Source organism: Cheilinus undulatus, linkage group 19 (assembly GCF_018320785.1).
Source record: "Cheilinus undulatus linkage group 19, ASM1832078v1, whole genome shotgun sequence".
In the NCBI taxonomy this organism is placed as follows: domain Eukaryota; kingdom Metazoa; phylum Chordata; class Actinopteri; order Labriformes; family Labridae; genus Cheilinus; species Cheilinus undulatus.
In genome coordinates, this window is record NC_054883.1 from 16196029 (window position 1) to 16214599 (window position 18571).

The window sequence follows — 18571 nt, forward strand, 5'->3', positions numbered from 1 at the left end:
AGGTGAGCAAGTACATCAATCAGATACATCTGGTTTATAACTTACAGGTAAATAATTTACTACTGGGCAGTCATGCATCCTATCCTGTTACTTGTTATAAATACACCAAAAAAAAGTTCAGGCACATTGAGGTATTCCTTTTTTTCCATGTAAGTGGTCTTCTTTTTTTATAAAATGTACAGTAATTTATAGATGAGGTTATAGCAAGCAATCTCAGTGTTTTGTAGGTTTTACTTTAGGTGGAAGGTAAGTTTTACTTGGTTCCAAAGAATCATCAAACCTGCTGGTTCGTTCGAGGAGTAAGAAGCCGTGAAGCCTCCGTTGGACACTGAGGCATCAGTGCGGAAAACGACAGCCATGGTGTTGCCAGAGGAGCGCACTTGGGTGCCTGCAGGTACAGTACCACAGAATCTTTGTAGGCGAGGGGCGTCTTCAGTTAACCCGTTCCATATCTAGATGAAGAAGAAAAGATGACATGGAGACTGAGGTGCTGGATCTGAGGCAAGACAGCAACAATTCAAAGATCAGGTCTTTCATGTTAGTATGGCAGCAGGCTTAGAAAACTGTGGGATTAAACTATGGAGGTTGGCCTAAAATAAAGAGGTTTTTACCAAACTTTCAACACAGAGATAAACAACAGTTTTACAGTCACAGTACAGTACAACATATTCAGATATATTATAGGTCAGCATGACTGTAGTAGACTTACAAAACAACGTTATGATGAGAATTGGGGAAGAGATCATGAGTCAACATTAGCTCCTCTTCAGGTGCTTCCTATAAAATCTGAGATCATTCAAAGTCCTATTTCTAATCTAGAAAGTTTAACAGTTACCATCACCTCAGAATTCTGATTTTAATCTCAGAATTCTGACTTTAATCTCAATTCTGATTTTAATCTCACAATTCAGAATTAAATCTCAGCATTCTAACTTTAATCTCAAAATTCTGATTTTAAACTCACAATTCTGACCTTAAACTCACAATTCTGACTTTATTAGTCACTCTTCTTTAGGTTGTATCTTGTTTCCTTAAATAGAAAAAAATGTACCTGTGATATACATTTGTAGATTATAGCATAATGGAACTCACTTCAACATAGTCGTAAACACATGAAGAACCAGAATCTTCCAGCCGCAGGTCATTGATAGTGAGAGTAACCCGGCGGCCCGGTGTCACAATGATGTACCAGCGACACAGCCGACTGTGAGGGTAGAGGTTGGGGTAGTTGGGAGAGGATATTGTTCCAAAGGGAGCATTCAACTCTCCTCCACAGACTGTAATAGGGGGGATTAGAAGAGAGTCGAGTCAGCAGTCTTCCCTGTGATTGCAGTTGTATGCACTGAACTAGAATGAGATAATGAAGCCTCAGGAAACCTTTACAAAAAAAGGTTCCTGAAAAGTTTAACAATCAAATTTAAGACCTTTTTTTCAAACCTGGGCGGATGAGAATTAATACCATATTTTGAGCAGCAAATGGTCAAAGAAGAAAAGGCACGTGAGATTTCTCACTACACCAGACAGAGCTGATTTATCTGGTTCAATGCACTGAATATTTTTTTGGGTCATAAACACCCTTATTTGATGATTTCTGACACATTTAATGCCTCATTTCTATCAATAAACAGAAAATTGATATCTATCATAACACAAGAAGCATAAACTCAAAAAGAATGATATAACCTCCTGAGACCCTGCAAATGAGGACACACTACAACATAGTATAAATTCTGTTTTTAGATTTTTGTAAAATTGTCCACAATTTTCATAAAAGTGTAAGTGATTTACTTGGGATGGGTTACAGAACTTGTTTTGAAATCTCAAATCTTAGAATATTCTTGAAAATGTTGAATTTTTTTTAATACTTTCATGGGAAAAAATGCAGTTTTTTTATCATAACAGGGTATACTCTTCATTATAATATTAATGATTACAGCAAGTCTATTATAATAGGGTATAGTCTTGATTATAATATTAATGATTACAGCTAGTCTATTATCAGAGGGTATACTCTTTATTATAATATTAATGATTACAGCTAGTCTATTATCAGAGGGTATACTCTTTATTATAATATTAATGATTACAGCTAGAGTATTATCAGAGGGTATACTCTTTATTATAATATTAATGATTACAGCTAGTCTATTATCAGAGGTTATAGTCTTTATTATAATATTAATGATTAAAGCTAGTCTATTATAATAGGGTATAGTCTTTATTATAATATTAATGGTTAAAGCAAGTCTATTATAATAGGGTATAGTCTTTATTATAATATTAATCATTAAAGCTAGTCTATTATAATAGGGTATAGTCTTTATTATAATATTAATAGTTAAAGCAAGTCTATTATAATAGGGTATAGTCTTTATTATAATATTAATGGTTAAAGCAAGTCTATTATAATAGGGTATAGTCTTTATTATAATATTAATGGTTAAAGAAAGTCTATTATAATAGGGTACAGTCTTTATTATAATATTAATGGTTAAAGCAAGTCTAGTATAATAGGCCACAACAGAGCGTATGGTCTAGACCTGCCTCCTTTGTAAAGAGTCTTGAGATAAATTTGGTTGTGAATTGGCACTATACAAACAAAGATTGATTGATTGATTGACTGACGGATATTCATAGTTATAAGAATTTCAATGTAAATTTTGGTGGAGAATGTCTTTTGAAATTTTCTTGACTTTTCATGGATTTTTTGGGAAACTTGTTTGTTTTGTATGAAATTTTGGGTAAAAATTGGATGTATATCTGAAATGTTTTGGGGTATATTTGAGGACATTTTGAGGTGATTTTTTTAAAGGAATTTTGGACCTTAACAGAAATTTATAGCCCTGTCTGAATTTTGGGTGAATTTAGGGGGATTTTTAAAATGTTTTTGGAACTCTCCACTTATTTTAAAAGGAATCTTCCAAGACCTCCAGAACTTTTAGTGGAATTTTAGTTCATACCTGGCCTTAGGGACCGAATACATCCCTACCAACTGGCTGAAACACTACTCAAAATGTATTAGAAAAACAATCTGTTGTACAGTAGGACAAGCCTGTTGTCCTCATTTTCTATGGTGAAAACTACTTCCTACTCAAAGACAGGGCTAAGGTGTTAGATGTTTCACCTATCCTAAATAAGTGGAAGAAAATAAAAATGCATGCCAAAGAAAAGCTTGGCTTTCAGGAGGTTGTTTCAAATAAATGTCAGACCATCTAAGTCAAAGATTTTAGGGAGTATCAGGAACCCTGAAAATTGAATTTTCCACAATAATCTAATATTCTGAGATAGTGAATCTCTGACTTTTCATGAGCTATAAATTGTAACTACAGAAGCCAATTTCTGCTACTTAAAAAAAGAAAAATGTGAAGGTTAGACAATTGCAAAAAAAAATTCCAAAGTCATAAATATGAGATAAAAAATCAAAAGCATGAGATAATAATCAAAATTATGAGCTACAAAGTCAAAATTGTGAGATAAAAGTCATAATTATGAGACAAAAAGTTGAAATAATGAGATGGAAGTCATAATAATTATGAGATATAAAGTAAAAAATTATGAGATTAAAAGTTGAAATTATTAATTTTCTATCTCATAATTTCAACTTTTTATCTCCCAATTATGATTATTTTTTCTTTGAAGAACTGCATTTTACATTTTTTTTCTTTTTTATTTGGCAGAAATGGGCCTTATAGTAATCATCAAGATTAAAACAAACAAAAAAAGACCTTTTGTAACTGTGAAGAGTTGAATGTAAAATATATTGACTTTTAAGGTTGTGAAGTAAATCCCTTTTAAAAATAAACCTGACATGATATTCGAATTTCCTGAGATGCACATGTATGCCTGTACTACATCTGAAAATATCTTGTTATTGTGATTCTAAAACAGACAAACCTTTTTTTTTAATAATGATCCTACCTTCAACACTGGCTTCAAACGTAAGACTGAAGCCTGCTGCATTTCCACTGCTGTCACTGACAAACCTGATGTAGGCAAAACTGTCCGAAGTATCGATGGAAGCTGGAAGGTTACTGCCACAGTGACGGCCCAGCAGGGGTCCTACACAAACACAGAACATTACTGAAAATCTGACATTGGCTCATTTAAAGGCATCTAAAACACCATTCTGACATTTGCTATTCTATTTAGAAGTATGCAAAAAAAGAGTGTTTAAGTGCTCCTCTGACTTTCTTACCTGAAGCATTGTATTCTCTGATCTCCACATAGTCAGCAGAACAGCTCTGAGAGGACTGCAGGCTGAAGCTGTCAAAGCTGAAGGTAAGGTAGTGTCCTGTGGGACCCTCAATATACCACTCACAGTTGGAACTGTCTGGATAATTAGAGTCAGGGAAGCCAGGGCTACGGATTGTCCCACTCTGACCGATGAATGTACCTCCACATGTTGCTGTTAGGAGGAAAATATAGAAAAGGAAAATTGTGGTTAAAAAAATTAGGGTATCAAGATCCTCTGATGAACACATCAAACATTTAAAGTTACTTTGAGTGGCTCAAACTCTCAGTGCCTGTGTGCTCACCTGACACACAAAATAAACTGTTTTAAATATCTACTGAACAACCCCCAACTTAAAGGTCACATATTTCACCCCTTCAAGACAAGTTTATATCCGTCTCAGAGATCCCCAAAACATGCCTGTGAAGTTTGTTGCTGAAAAACACTCTAGTATTGGATTTTTGCATGTCTAAAAACCCCTCTGTTTCAGCCTTGCTCAGAACAAGCCATTTCTATGTCTGTGTCTTTAAATGTTACTGAGCTGTGTGACTCCACCCCTCTCAGGAAATGAATGTGGCTTAATGAATGTGAACCTCCTCTGAGCTGCCAGTTGAAAAGGAAGATCAGGAGAGGATCCATCAACTTTGCAATGTTAGCTTACAGGTTACTTGTTGGACCCACTATGTCTGATGTAGATAAATATAAAAAAACAAACATCTGGGTTTGAAAAACAATATTCTGAACATGCGTAATGACTGTACTTTTCCTACCTATAGAGTATTTCGCCTTGAAGCCTTTGTGTGTGACGCTGGTGTCAGTTCTAAACCTGAGCAGCATGGAGGAACCTGTTGAACGTTGGGTGGATGGCAGGGTGTTGCCACACAGACGAGAAATCAAGTCAGCGCTGGAAGTCGAGCCATCACGCAACTCCAAGTAGTCATACAAACAGCTATGAAATACACAATTGAAACATAAGCAGATATTATAATCAGTATGGCAGAACTGACCATTCTTAAATTTCTCAGCTCTGCTGCTCATCCCACAAATGCCTGTTCCTCATAAATGTGGCCCCCTTTACAAGGGAAATAATCAAGCTTTCCTAGGAATATGATTTATTGCCAAGAAGAATTGTTACAATTCAACTGTAAACGGTGCCATAAAGGTTGTTCTTTTTCTTTTTCTACTTTCTACTATTTTAATCTAAGCAGCAATATCTAAGCTGCTGTAAAAATAAACGGCCTGCAAACCTGCTCGTGGGCTCGATATAGAATTCACCCTCAAAGTCAATTTGGACAGCTTCTCCATTCGGCACACTTATCACCCAAGTACAGTCAATGTTCTGAGGATAGTTCTGTGGATAGTTGGGTGAAGTAATATATCCAGGAGGATCGTTATCATTCAGCTCTATAAAGCCCCCACAAGCTGTGAAAAAGAAAAGAGAAAACGGATTGAACTGGGTTAGTTGTCAGTATTCACTAGTATTACTCATTTACCATCCATGTCCTTATCCCTTTTTTAAAATACAGTAAACAAGCACTGGGCAAATTCACAGAAGCACCTAATGGCTATGTAAGAATGATTAGAAAACTAACATAACTTAATTGCATAATAATGGCATGACACCTGAGCAATAGAGCAAGTTTCTCCATATAAAGCCAGGTGCATCCAGCAACAACACATTACTGCACCAAGAACATTAATACCACATAAGATTAAAGAGCATGCTGTTATGACCCTGGGTTAAGTTTTGTATTGTTTCTTTTGTACTGCACATGTGCAGCTCTGTGTCCTCCCCTGCAGTGTTGAGTGTGTGTGAGTGTGTCTCTGTAGGTGTGTCTAGGGGATTAGCTGCTGATGTAGGTGGCTGTGGCTGATTGGATCATTGAAGAGGAAGGTGCTGGTGCTGACTGGATCTGACCACCCCCCAACCTTTAAATCTGCTGCTGCAGTCTGCTCCCCCCTAACCAGCCACTTCCAAAGAAGCCTACAGCTCTGTGATTTTTAGCTTAGCCTTTTGTGAATTGTAGACTCTGATTGTGTAGACTTTGAGATTAGTTTTGGTAAAGTGCTACTCAGATCAGTCCTGTGATTGACTGGCAACCAGTCCAGGATGTACCCTGCCTCTTGCCCAATGACAGCTGGGATAGGCTCCAGACCCCTGCGACCCCCAACGGGATAAACAGTATAGAAAATGGATGGATAGACATTTTAACAAAATCAAACAAAAAGGAAGGAAAAAACAGTAAAACCAGTGTGTGTTGTACCTGTACTGTGGGCCTCAAAGGTCAGTTTAAAGCCACTGGCCTCATTAGTTGCATCAGACACAAAGCGTATAAAGAGGTGGTTGTCAGTTGTCTGCAGTAGGGAGGGTGGACTTGAACCACAGAGTCGACCCCCCAGTTGTGGAGATGAAGCATCGGGGCCATTTCTGAGCTGTAAATGAAAGCAGGAGTTTTGGTGTGAAAATATACCAACAGATAAATATCTGATCCAAAACATTGGACAAGGAGTCATCATGCCTTGAAGGGAATAAAGTCAGTCCAAGGCATTTCAATCTACATTTTTTAGTCTGAAAAATAACTTGCTGATGAACAGCCTATTTCAGTTTAGTTGTTGTTTTCAATAAATTGCTACTCATTTTATTTTTGTCTCACTCCCATTTCTTCTTTTTGCATTTAGAAGCTCTACTTAGAACCTTTTTAAGATCCAACAGTGCGATATGTAAATTCTTGCAATTTTTCAACTGGTCTTAAATTTTGATCAAGAGTGTATTTTGAAAACCATTATTCACAGAATGTTTATTTTTTCAATATTTTCTCCCCAAGAGATGGAGTCCCTATTCTTTACTGTGTGTTATCAATAAAATCTTTGAGTTCCAAATTCCAATTATATTTTTCCTTTTTTCTTTAGAATCCTATAACCTTTTTTTAAATTCAAGTGACATTACTGCAGTAGATATATTCTTAAAGCCCAGGTTGTCCTGAAAAAAAAAGATGTATAGAGCTTGACTGTGCACCACAGGGTTGATGTTTTACAAGCTTTTTAAGACAAGAAGTCCAGACGAGACAGAATGGTGTAAGCTCTAAGGGTTATCCATCACTTTAATTTACAGAGGAAGCTTTAATGCTGGTAATTAAACCAATAGTGAGGGGTTTTTCATGCTTTCTTAAGTGAGGTTTTGCAAACATGGATGGTACTGGCTAACAGGTAAGGTTTCCTCCAGTGTTTTATTTTTTTGTCGCTTAAAATACCAATTCTGACACCTAGACTTGAGTATTCACCATGCAGACTACACCTCTGACACTGGTGATTATATATAAATATCATTTTTTACTTTGTGCATTTGTGCTGTCGTTCTCTTGATCATTATGCATTCTTTACCTCCACATAGTCTCCTGTGCTGCATACAGTCCCAAACCCTTGGATCTGAAAGGGGCTCTGGAAGGTGACAGACACTCTGAAGCCAGGTGTTACCATCACATGCCAGCGACAGTCCAGACCAGATGGATAGTTCTGAGGGTAGTGGGGACTGCTCAGGGTGCCCCTGTCTACATGCAGGAGACCACCACAACCTGAAAATAAAAGATTTATATTCATTAATTTTGAAGTGTCTGTTAAAAGACGCATATTTATTTGTTTTTAAGTGTTTTTTTTTCCTAGAGAGTGGTCATGGTAGTAGTGGTAGTAAAATGTCAGCTAAGTTCTAGATGACAACAAAATTCAGGGGTCATCAGGAAGCACACAAAGCACACCACAGACTTAAAAATAACCAGTTTACTTTATTCCAGTTGTAAAAGGCTTTTAGATAATATTTCTGAATTATCCCCAAGGTAGTTTATACTTTTGATGTGCCTCTGGGTGAATTTATATGCACATGTCTGCTAGAAAAGGGTAGAAAAAAGACGTTCAAATACCTGCTGATGATTTATATTACCTTTGGAGTAGGAGGCATTGAAACCTCTGCCACTAACAACGCTGTCAGAGGAGAAGTGAATGTACATCGAGTCCCCTGTTGAGTGAAGAGTACCAGGAGGTTCTCGACCACACACGCTAGCAAGCACAGGTGAGAGACTCGATGACCCTGAAAGAAGACAGCACACAAACAGGAAGTAGAACTTCCTCAGTAAACAGAGGTCAAGTCTCCCCAGAATGCATCTGGAAACAACAAAACATTGTGCATTAAAAGAGGCCTCTAGTCCAAGGTAAATTAAGGTATGTGTTCTTGGGTGTTCCTGTTTACATGGCTGAGGGTTAAAGGCATTAGTGACAACAGAATGACATTGATTAAGGCAAATATAGCATAGAGGATGAACTGGGGTGGAGGAGGGTTGCATAAAGCAGCTTGCAGAGGGAGCAGGAAAGCATAGCCAGGCTAGAGCTGCTTAAATATGGAAGCATGAGTGCAATTAGCCAATAGCGTGCTAAGAGCGAATCAGCTGGCTGGCAGCTGATGAGGGGTTGTTTTCTTAGGTCAGCCTGGTCTGACTGAACACTACCTAATAGAGACAATGTGATGAGTTAATGAGTCCAAATTTCAGGAACTACTGGGAAAATTCTTGTTGCTCTGACCTCTTGAGGTTGAATATACACATTCTAACTTTGACTGACAGTCAGTTCTTTCACTGGATCAAAATCCAACCTGCTTTTTTTTAACCTTTCGATTAATGACCATCTAATTTTCATTAAAAAAGGGAAATATTAGTAACCAACACATTCACCCATCACCCTACAGTCTTCATAGTTTCAAACAGTTGATTATACCATCCTACCATCTCTGATGACAAGGCTGTCAAAATAGCAGTTGGGGTAGTCCTCCATATCCAGAGACAAGATGTTAAACTCAACAGTTGATTCCGGAGAGCGTATCAGCCAGGTACATTCCAAGTTTGGAGCATAGCTGTCAGGCCAGCCAGGAGAATAAATGAAGCCTGGGTTCTCCCCTGTTATCAGCATTCCACCACATGCACCTGAAATATGCAGAACATAAGAGTATGAAAATATATTCCTTTGGGAATATTCATCCAATGGGTCATACATACATGCAAGCAAGAATGTATAAATAAATGAAGGCATATATAAATAAATACATATATAATAGGGATGGGATTAACAGGGCAACTAAGAATAAAATATAATCTGATCAACCTTTCATCTTGTAACACAGGAAAAATAGCTTGAATACATTTATTTCTAGATTCTTTGCTAGCACCATTTGTTTTAATTAGCCTAAAATATTGACATTTGGCATCATCTTATTGATAACAGGGTTCCACAAGTCAATGATATATAGCTTTATTGCTATTTTGTTCTTACCATACAGACATGCATACATTACATTAACTGAAATGGCTGGATAAATATAATTCCCCTGACTTTAGAGCATTATCTACAGGGAAAATCTGTTGTGATCAACCTGGTGGGATAGTAGGCGGTGGTCCGGAGTCCTGGACAGCGGTCCATTCCACAAGAAACCCTCTTCCTCCCACGACTGTATCTGACTGAAACTGTAGCGTGATGGTGCTTGCAGAACTTCTGATAGGTGGGGGCAGACCAAGACCACAGAATGTGCCTAGAGGGTAGTAATGAACACTGGGCCCGTCAAATATCTGGAAGGAAACAAAGATGATGGTGGGGTAGATCAGATAGTGTCATATCACTGGATAGTTCCAGATTTGACTCCATTTATCAGTCTTTACCAGTATAATCACAACATTTTATATTACCTTTTCTACCTCATAGTATAAAGTAGTTAGGGCGAAAGCTAGTTTTAAAGAGGTTGTCCCATAGAAGAAAATGATACTTGAGACTTTAGACCCCTGTTGATTTTAGATATATTTAAAGACCCTGTAAAGTGAAATCTAAAATTTCTGAGATATGTTGGAATATGGCTGAAAACCAAGTGGCAACCTTCGGTCCTGAAAAATGAAGCCAATGCAGAAGTGCAAAAAATTGCAATGTGGCGAGTGTCCACTTGAGGCTGGCTGCAGGAACACCGGAAGTCCCGTACACTATTGTAAGCAGAAAGCTGATGTCCAATTCTTTCTACAGGCTATGCTGAAAACACTGAGATCTACATGTGACTGAATTCTGGATTTAGACCGTTAGAAAGATTTTTCACCTCTTTCCTGGCTGGGTTTAATGTCGACGGGGCAAGCATGTGGACTCGTGATGTCACCAGCTCACAGTAGGAAAAACCCCACCTCTTTAACACTACAATATAAAATCACAGAGCAGTTCATCTCAGTACAGTGTGTTGTTAGCTGATGTTACTGCCTTAATTGAAAGTTACTGTCAGTTAAATGCTGTTTTTTTTTTTTTTTTAATTTTGAGGTAAATTTACCAAATCTATCAGCCACAGTGGTCTATGGATATTTAAAGCATCATAATAGAGATTTGACCCAGAAAACTGACTTTTTCTGATTTCTTGCACAGGGCCAGCAGCTGCTGTCTGATCACAAGGTCAAACTAAGGTCAGGAGGCGTGGTCTGCTCATTAAACAGATACGCCCACACCATCCTGGAGCAGATTTTACTGCCTCATTTTTCATGACTTTGAAGCTTAATTTTATAAACTTGGAGATGTTGTACTTTACTGAAATGTGAACTAGAGATTCATAATGCAGTGACCTGTCATACAACAAACCTAAATACGGATTTATTTTCACTTTACAGGGACTTTAAAATAAATAATAAATGTGCTGCAACAGTGGGGGTAAATCACTCACTTACATTCTTAATTAAAAAACAGTCAATGCATCAAGCTTGTGGTTGTTCCATCAAGTGCCATATCAACCAAATTACTGCATCTACTCTTGCCCATGACTGTGGCATTAAACATTAATCTTACTTTGAGATTGTCATAGTAGCAGTCATACAGGTCCTCTATGTCGATGTCCAAAAAGCGGATCTGGATGTAGCTGTCTCCGTCTACAGTGATGGTCCAAAGGTAGTGGGCGTTATTGGGGTATATCCTGGGATACAGTGGGGATGCTATCTGACCATAATCCCCCGTCAAATCATTGCCGTACACTAAAAGAAAATAGAAAAGTACTGTTTTAATCCTAGTTTTATTTAGGACACTTACATTATTTTACTTTGCATCCTTTAGAACTGATATTTAATGAGACACACCACAAACTGCTGCTGTGCAATGATATGTTTTAACTTTGTAATGCTCATAAAGGCTGAATGTTTCCAGCGTTGCCTTTGAGATTTTACATTTTGCTCAAAAAATCTTACATTTGCTGTTTTTCTGAAATATTTTCTCACAAAGTACAGTTTTTTCTCAAACAGATACTCACAGTGTGCAAAGGTGGCTCTAAATCCTGCTCCACTTATCGATGAATCAGAGACAAATTTAACCCACAAGATGTGACCGATCAAAGAGGTGTAGTTAGAGGGTAGTGAGTTTCCACAGAAGCGGCCAACAAGGCTCCCAGTAGAGTTTCCTTCTCTGATTTCTAGGTAGTCGTTTTGACAGCTGGAGGATCCCTGCAGTTGAAACATGCTGAAAAACAAAAAAAAAGGAGATAGCTGTTTTTTTTTTAAATCACCTGGATCCCAGACAGAAGCCATAGATAGGCACAAAAACACGTGAAACTTTGAAGGGATATTTTGGTATTTTCTGAGACAGGTTGTATAAGGTACTTGGCAATAGCATTAGCCTCCAGAGATTTCAGGGTGTGATGTGCTTAGGGATGCTAGGCTATACAGTGCTGCAGCTGGGTACAATTTCTCAGTGTAATTTAGCAAGTTTTAGGTAAAAATGGACCAAAAAACAATGCTGATTCAACTGTCACATTTTTATTTTTTTTTTTTTTTTTTTTTTTTTTTTACCAAGAAAGCCTTTTGAGTTTGGCACTATTTTCCTCTACCTCAGCATATCTGAACAGACAACAATAAACTAAACTAAAATTGAGTGATTTAGGGTCAGGTGTTGATGACAGGCAAGGTACACTGGATAAGAGGGGATCCTTCTTGAAGCAGGAGTACACAGAGGAACAACTTCTGCTGATGAAGAGGGGAGAAACTTCAATGAAAACTGGTTAGCAGGACAGATCCCAAGTCACCTGCTTATAGGTGTGTGAACTGTGAGCCCAACACGTCTTGACAACATTTCTGATCAGGGAATAGTGGCTCACAGACACCAGCAGCCTGCATCACTCCCCATCCTGAGTTCCCTGTCTCACTGAACGCTGGTGAAAAACTGACCAAGACCAGAAGAGCTGACTGGAAATTTGTCATTCAAGTAAGTTTAGGGCTGTATCTTTATTCTTCTAATAGCTGACAACAAGAAAAGCACCCTGCATTTTATGTTTAACTAACGAGAATATTATGTCAGTTGATGAAGAGGAAGGACCAAAGGAAACAGAGCTGAAATTACTACCTTTAGTGTACATTGTTATTGCCTGCAGACCCAAACAGCTGATCAGATACAAAGAGATGTAAGAGCATGCAGCTGTTAGCCTAAGCTTGCACTGCAAAATAGTCCCAAATACAGAGGTTTTCTGGGTGAAAAACAAAATGCTTAAAAATGTTCAATATAGTGCACAACTGATTTAAATTTTACCTTAAACTCACTAAATTACACAGAGCAATTGCACCCATCTGCAGTGCTAGATAGCTGCAGGTGCTTCTGTTTGAAAAAGCAATGCTCCTGAAATCCTTAGAGGTTTATGCCACTACTACTGCTAACTACCTCAAACAACCCAACTTCAAAAATACTGAAATATCCCTTTAAATTACAGAAAGCTGAAATAGGAAATACTGCAGGTGGGAAAACTCCAGTAATTAGAATACAATGACTAATGTAGTGGTGAGAATTATTCTTAAAAGTGGCCAGCAAGGTCAAGAAGGGGGTAACGTGAAATGCACAAATAATACAGTGGAAGCAAAGTAGATAGTAAAATAGTAAAAATAGATGTTGTAGTGGACAGGAGATGAATCTTGTCCATTAGCTTATATTTCCTAAAAATGATAGACATTTTCTAAGAATTTGGAAAAAAAAATCAGTTGAAGCTTAAGTAAATTCCCTGTTGTTTCTTATAAAAAGAGTCATCTGAAGAGATGACACTGGGCTTTGGAAAACTGGTAAGGGCCTGCCAAAGATTAGCCAATTAATAAATTTACAAACATGAAGGAGAGCTGGAGTCGATTCCCTGGTGAGCTTCTGATGGTCCACACGCACTCTACGTTAGGTGGATATGCATCTGGAAAGTTGGGACTGTTAAATGCACCACTTTCCATCACAAGATCTCCTCCACAGCCTGGGAAGGAAAAAAGTGAGAGGAATGAATTTTATTTGGACCTTTTAACAATGCCTATGCATCAAAAATATGATTTAAACAATGTCTACATCTCCAGACAAAACTTTAGGCAGCATGTCAAAGCACGGCTTACTGGAGGTGGATGCTGAGTAGGTGGCTCTGAACCCTCTTTTGCTGACGGAGCTGTCGGAGATGAAGTTTACCACCAAAGCGTTACTGAAGGATGTCACTGGATGAGGTATTTCAGAGCCACAGTAGGTACCTAACAAAATTTCCCAAACAGAATAAGAATTTAAAATACTATGGCTTGGTAAAAATAATTTACATAGTGTGCTTTTTTCTGTCACCTGTCTGCACCCTACAGTATACCTACCTATGGAAGGTGCCTGATAGTTGTCTCCATCCAGGATATTCACAGAGTCATGGGAGCAGTCTGAGTAAATCATCTCTATCTCAAAGTCAGTGAATGACAGGGTCACATGGTTGACTGAAAGACAAATCAAAGGCTTAAAATACACATCCTGTAAGTGAAACTGGTTTAAAAGTTATCTAGTCTCATTTAACAGGACTCACATGGCTCCTGTGCTCTGATGATCCAACTGCAGTTCTGATTAGATGGGTACTGAGCTGGGTACCGTGGGGATGCAATAGCTCCTCCTAAATCATCTGTCATGATGGTTGCACCACAAGCTTGAGAAATACACACATAAAAACACGGTCAGTCTCTCCCTCAGATAAAGCTTTATCTGGTTGACCTACAATAGGCATGGGAAGTGGGCCATGCAATAGGTAAAGACTTAGGAATAAAACATTCATTCTTAAGACCACTGCAACTCTTTCTGTTTTCCACAGCCTGTGTTTTTATTGTTGATGGTAGCATTAATGGCTCTAACTCTAGATAAACAATACTGGGTTAAAACCTAGTATATGGTTGACCACATCTATCTGGGATGCCTGTTGAAATGTGTGACTGAATTGTGTGTTCTGGCAGAGTGATTTTGTGTTGGGATGTGAAAGTGTGCCATCCTTCATGTCTGTGGGTTGAGAATTGAAGGATCCCAAAAGTGTAAAAAATAAAGCCTTGTTGGCAGGAAACAGCTAACCTGACGTGTCACATCGACTCATATCCATTGCATGAATATATTTGACATAGATCTGGGAAAGCCATTAAAATAAATAACACTGCTTTATCAAAATATTTCCCAAATAAATCAAACTCTTAATGAAGCATGAGGGCAATAAATATGCCATAAAACTGAAAGAATGACTAAATTTTACATAATGTTTTGTATGAAAGCTATGGTACACAACCTGGTACTGTCCTTATTTATATGGAATTTATTATTACTGGTGACTTAAATTTATATAGCTTCATTTTCTCCTCTCTCTCTCTCTCTGTGTGGAGACTGAATGGTACATGGAACCCTGAGCAATCATCTCCACTCCCCTCCTGCTTGTCTTTTATCACATCAAATTGGCTACACAGAAGTACATTCCCCTAAACAGACACATTGAGTCAATGACAGCGCCAATGTTGTTAGCAGAACGGTGAGGAGAAAATATCCTCCCTTTATTCCGTGTTGTTCTGTGAGAGGAGGGGACACATCACTACAGGAGACGTGCAAAACATCTTCTCTTCCAAGACAAGGTTTCAGTGTGGCTCTCTGCTCTGGTTTTAACAAGAAATGTGGTCCATGTGGTTCCGAGTCAACTGCAGCAGTCCTACTGTGACATCCAAACGAACAGCTAACGCAGCAGCATGCACTGGATATATCAGACAATCCGACCACAATGATCGGAAACCCATACCGAAACAGACCGGGAGTAGAGGGAAGACATTTTCAGTGTTGCTCTCTGCGCTTGTTTTAATAAAGACATGTCCAGTTTAGACAAAACCTCTGCTACAAGCACTCACACAGCAAGAAACCCTTTTTCCCTTAACTATCACATACTTATGCTGAAGAAGGTCAGCAGAAGAGTGAAAACATCTTTACTAACATGAAAAGCTTTTAGGGTTGTTTTTATTCTTTATTTCATACAGAAACGTACTCCAGTTCTAGTATAACGGATGCAGTGCTAAAGCTATATCTGAGGTACTTCCATCAGTGGAGGTAGCCATAACCAAGGGCTTTCAGTACAACTAAACCCCGCCCATAGCGCAACTCTGTGTGTATGGCTCTTTTTACTACAGTGGAGGCAGCCATTACAGACAGCTTTCAGCTCAAGCAAACCCAACTCTGTATGGTATGGCTCTGAAAGTAGCATCACTCAGTCAGTCAGACACAGACAGAGCCATCTGTAGGGCTGACCTCAGCGGTCAGCCAAAAGTTGGATTTGAAAGTGGCTTTTCGGCATTGGTAAACTAAAAACCACAGTGTGTCAAACTAGTCACAGGTTGCCTCACTCAGATTTATTACACTGCAAGAGACGTAGGAGATGTGGGTATGGGTGAAAAAATATGAAGGGAACCTTTTGACATGGATCAGTTTTTTCCAAGTCATGCTATTTATTAATAACCTCAAAATGTCATATTTATCGATCAATAATTAAATAAATATGTGTGCACATTAGCTGTGCCACAGATTTTGATGAATACACCCTTATTATAACCATCTCACAAATCTACTATTACAAAAAGGCACATTTTAATGGGGAATTGTACAATTTCATTGGAAGTGCTATGACAAATACACACCAGATTAGAAGTGTTCGGTATCACAGAGTTTATGTAACTCCCAATATTCTCTGTTCTGAATCCCTCTTTTTTATAGCCTGACACACCAGATAGACTGTTTATAAACTAGCACAAAAAGTATGGACATTTGTGTTTGGTAGATTATTTCTTTGTTTTAAGAGAGCTTCTTGGCAATAAATCTTACACTGTTGGAAAGCCTGTTCATTTCTCTTTTAAATGGTACCACATTTATAAGGAACATGCATTTGTGGGATGAGCAGCAGAGCTGAGTATGTGGGATGTGCCATGAAAATTTTCTCTGCCTGTTTCAAACAGCTTATTCTGCTGTTGCTACTGACTCTTGTTTTGAGCTTCTAGTACCCTCAGGTGCAGCACCTGTGAGCATGGGCCCTGTGTTAAAACCTGGAACTCTTTATCTCTCTCTTTTTGGATTTATTTGGTTGCTAAAAATAAAAATGCCAGAACAGTACAATGCAGAACTGCTCTTCAAGAAAATGCCATGAAATAGCTCATATATTATGACATTGCCAGGAATGAGTATTGTGCAGATAAAAAAAATTGATGACTGATTTAGCACAGCAAAAAAATTTACATTTCCTTCGGGATCAAGGTTACAGACCCCACCTTCAGAGAAGCGAGCACTGAAGCCACGGTGGCTGCGACTGGAGTCAGACCTAAAGCGAACATAGATGGTGTTCTGTGTTGAGGTGATTGCAGGAGGAGGACTGGTGCCACACACTTTGGCAAGCAGAGGGGAAGACACTGTTGGACCATCATATATCTGAAAACACATGGATCCAGAATGGTTACACACTCGACCACAAACACACATGCAAACAACACACAAACAAATCGGAGAAACAGGCACACACATTTACTCAATGAAACACTGAAAGCACAACCAAGTGTTCACCAGCCCACAACAACTAAAGCACATTAACTTTTTAAGACATAAAGCAGGTTTAGTGCAAACATTTTGTCTGTAAACCTCCAAATGAGGGAATGTCTGCGATGTATTTTACAGAGCAGGAGGTAACTCAAACCCAAGAATGAGGGGGGAGTCAAGCCTGTTTTACAAAGAGAGGAAACTGAAGCTCTGAGTCAGTTACTTGAAGCTCACCTGATCATTAGCAGGTTTAACCCTGTCTCATGCCTCTAATTAAGCCATGAACTTGGTGGTGCTTCTGCATTCTTATATTAATTATTTAACTCTGTATAAGGCATTGCTGTACGCTCTTCATAATAAATCATGTTGCTTCACAGGAAAATCAACACATGTTATGAGACCACTGCCTCTATACCCTTCATCTTTTACAAGCTCATTTTGAAATCCAGGCAAAAAAGTCTGAAATATAATCTTCACAATAGTTTCTTCTAGCTCTTCATGGAATTTAAAGGTCAAAGATTACGCAAAATACACTTTTCAAGCTCTTCTAAAAAAAAAAGAAAAAAGATATCATGTGGGGAGTTAGCCCCAAGTTTCAGTTGGCCCGCCCCACTTGGAAAAAAGTTCCGCCTTCCTCTCCTGATCCTCAGCTGAGAGGAGGATCAGGAGAGCCACATCCATTTCTTTACAGGGGCGGAGTCAGACAGCTCATTAATATTTAAAGCCACAGACACAGAAACAGCTCGTTCTGAGCAGGGCTGAAACAGAGGGGTTTTAAGACATGCAAATATCCAATACTGGAGTGTTTTTTCAGCAACAAACTTCACAGGCATGCTTTGGGGACCTCTGAGATCAACATAAACTTGTCTTAAAAGTTAAAATATGTGACCTTTAAGGCCACTGCCCCAGCTGCCACAAACCCAAGCACAGCTTATTTCTCTGATCTCCATGTCCATGACATATTGATGACTGAAGTATTTGACCTGGTTGAATGAAATTTTAAGGACCTTTAAAGACACAACAGAGGCAATCAATGAGCACAAAGGTGGATCTAGTATTTTAAATATGATCATGTGTTTATTTTCTCTTTATGTGTTGAATTTGATTTAGTGAAAATATGGCACCGGATCAATAGCAAACCTGTAAAACAAAAAGGGTACTTGGTACCTTAGTGCAATGCTCTTAAAAAAAGGTCAAATACGTTTTGAAATCAGATACTCACAGCCACATAGTCCCACACGCAGGTACTGTGAGGTTCTATGTCCAGGTCAGAGAAGTTAAAGAAGACGCGGTGGTTATTATCCACACTGATTACCCAGGAACAGTCGACATTGTTGGGATAGCTGTTTGGATACGAGGGAGAATGGATCTCCCCTGATGGAGCTGTGACAGGGCCTCCACAGCCTGCAGCAAGAAAGGCAAACACTTCACTCAGAAGTACCCTGTAAAAGCTGATTTAACATGCAGTTTGTCTCAGTTTGTTTTCTTTAAAAC

The 18571-nt window shown here is 38.5% G+C and overlaps 1 protein-coding gene across 1 annotated transcript in view; it reads right to left on the reverse strand.

The window, feature by feature from the left end:
• Positions 1 to 18571, reverse strand: part of cubn (cubilin (intrinsic factor-cobalamin receptor)) — a 63597-nt gene that overhangs the window by 12684 nt on the left and 32342 nt on the right. Inside the window, exons 31-49 of the mRNA XM_041814316.1 lie at positions 18300 to 18481; positions 16816 to 16972; positions 14070 to 14186; positions 13870 to 13983; positions 13630 to 13758; positions 13364 to 13496; positions 11532 to 11737; positions 11078 to 11259; positions 9645 to 9837; positions 9001 to 9198; positions 8166 to 8312; positions 7613 to 7803; positions 6496 to 6664; positions 5479 to 5653; positions 5002 to 5180; positions 4196 to 4405; positions 3919 to 4059; positions 1093 to 1277; positions 281 to 452 (exon numbers count right to left, since the gene is read on the reverse strand). Of these exons, the coding sequence (XP_041670250.1) occupies positions 281 to 452; positions 1093 to 1277; positions 3919 to 4059; positions 4196 to 4405; positions 5002 to 5180; positions 5479 to 5653; positions 6496 to 6664; positions 7613 to 7803; positions 8166 to 8312; positions 9001 to 9198; positions 9645 to 9837; positions 11078 to 11259; positions 11532 to 11737; positions 13364 to 13496; positions 13630 to 13758; positions 13870 to 13983; positions 14070 to 14186; positions 16816 to 16972; positions 18300 to 18481 (3180 nt within the window). The remainder of the gene's footprint in view (positions 1 to 280; positions 453 to 1092; positions 1278 to 3918; positions 4060 to 4195; positions 4406 to 5001; positions 5181 to 5478; positions 5654 to 6495; positions 6665 to 7612; positions 7804 to 8165; positions 8313 to 9000; positions 9199 to 9644; positions 9838 to 11077; positions 11260 to 11531; positions 11738 to 13363; positions 13497 to 13629; positions 13759 to 13869; positions 13984 to 14069; positions 14187 to 16815; positions 16973 to 18299; positions 18482 to 18571) is intronic.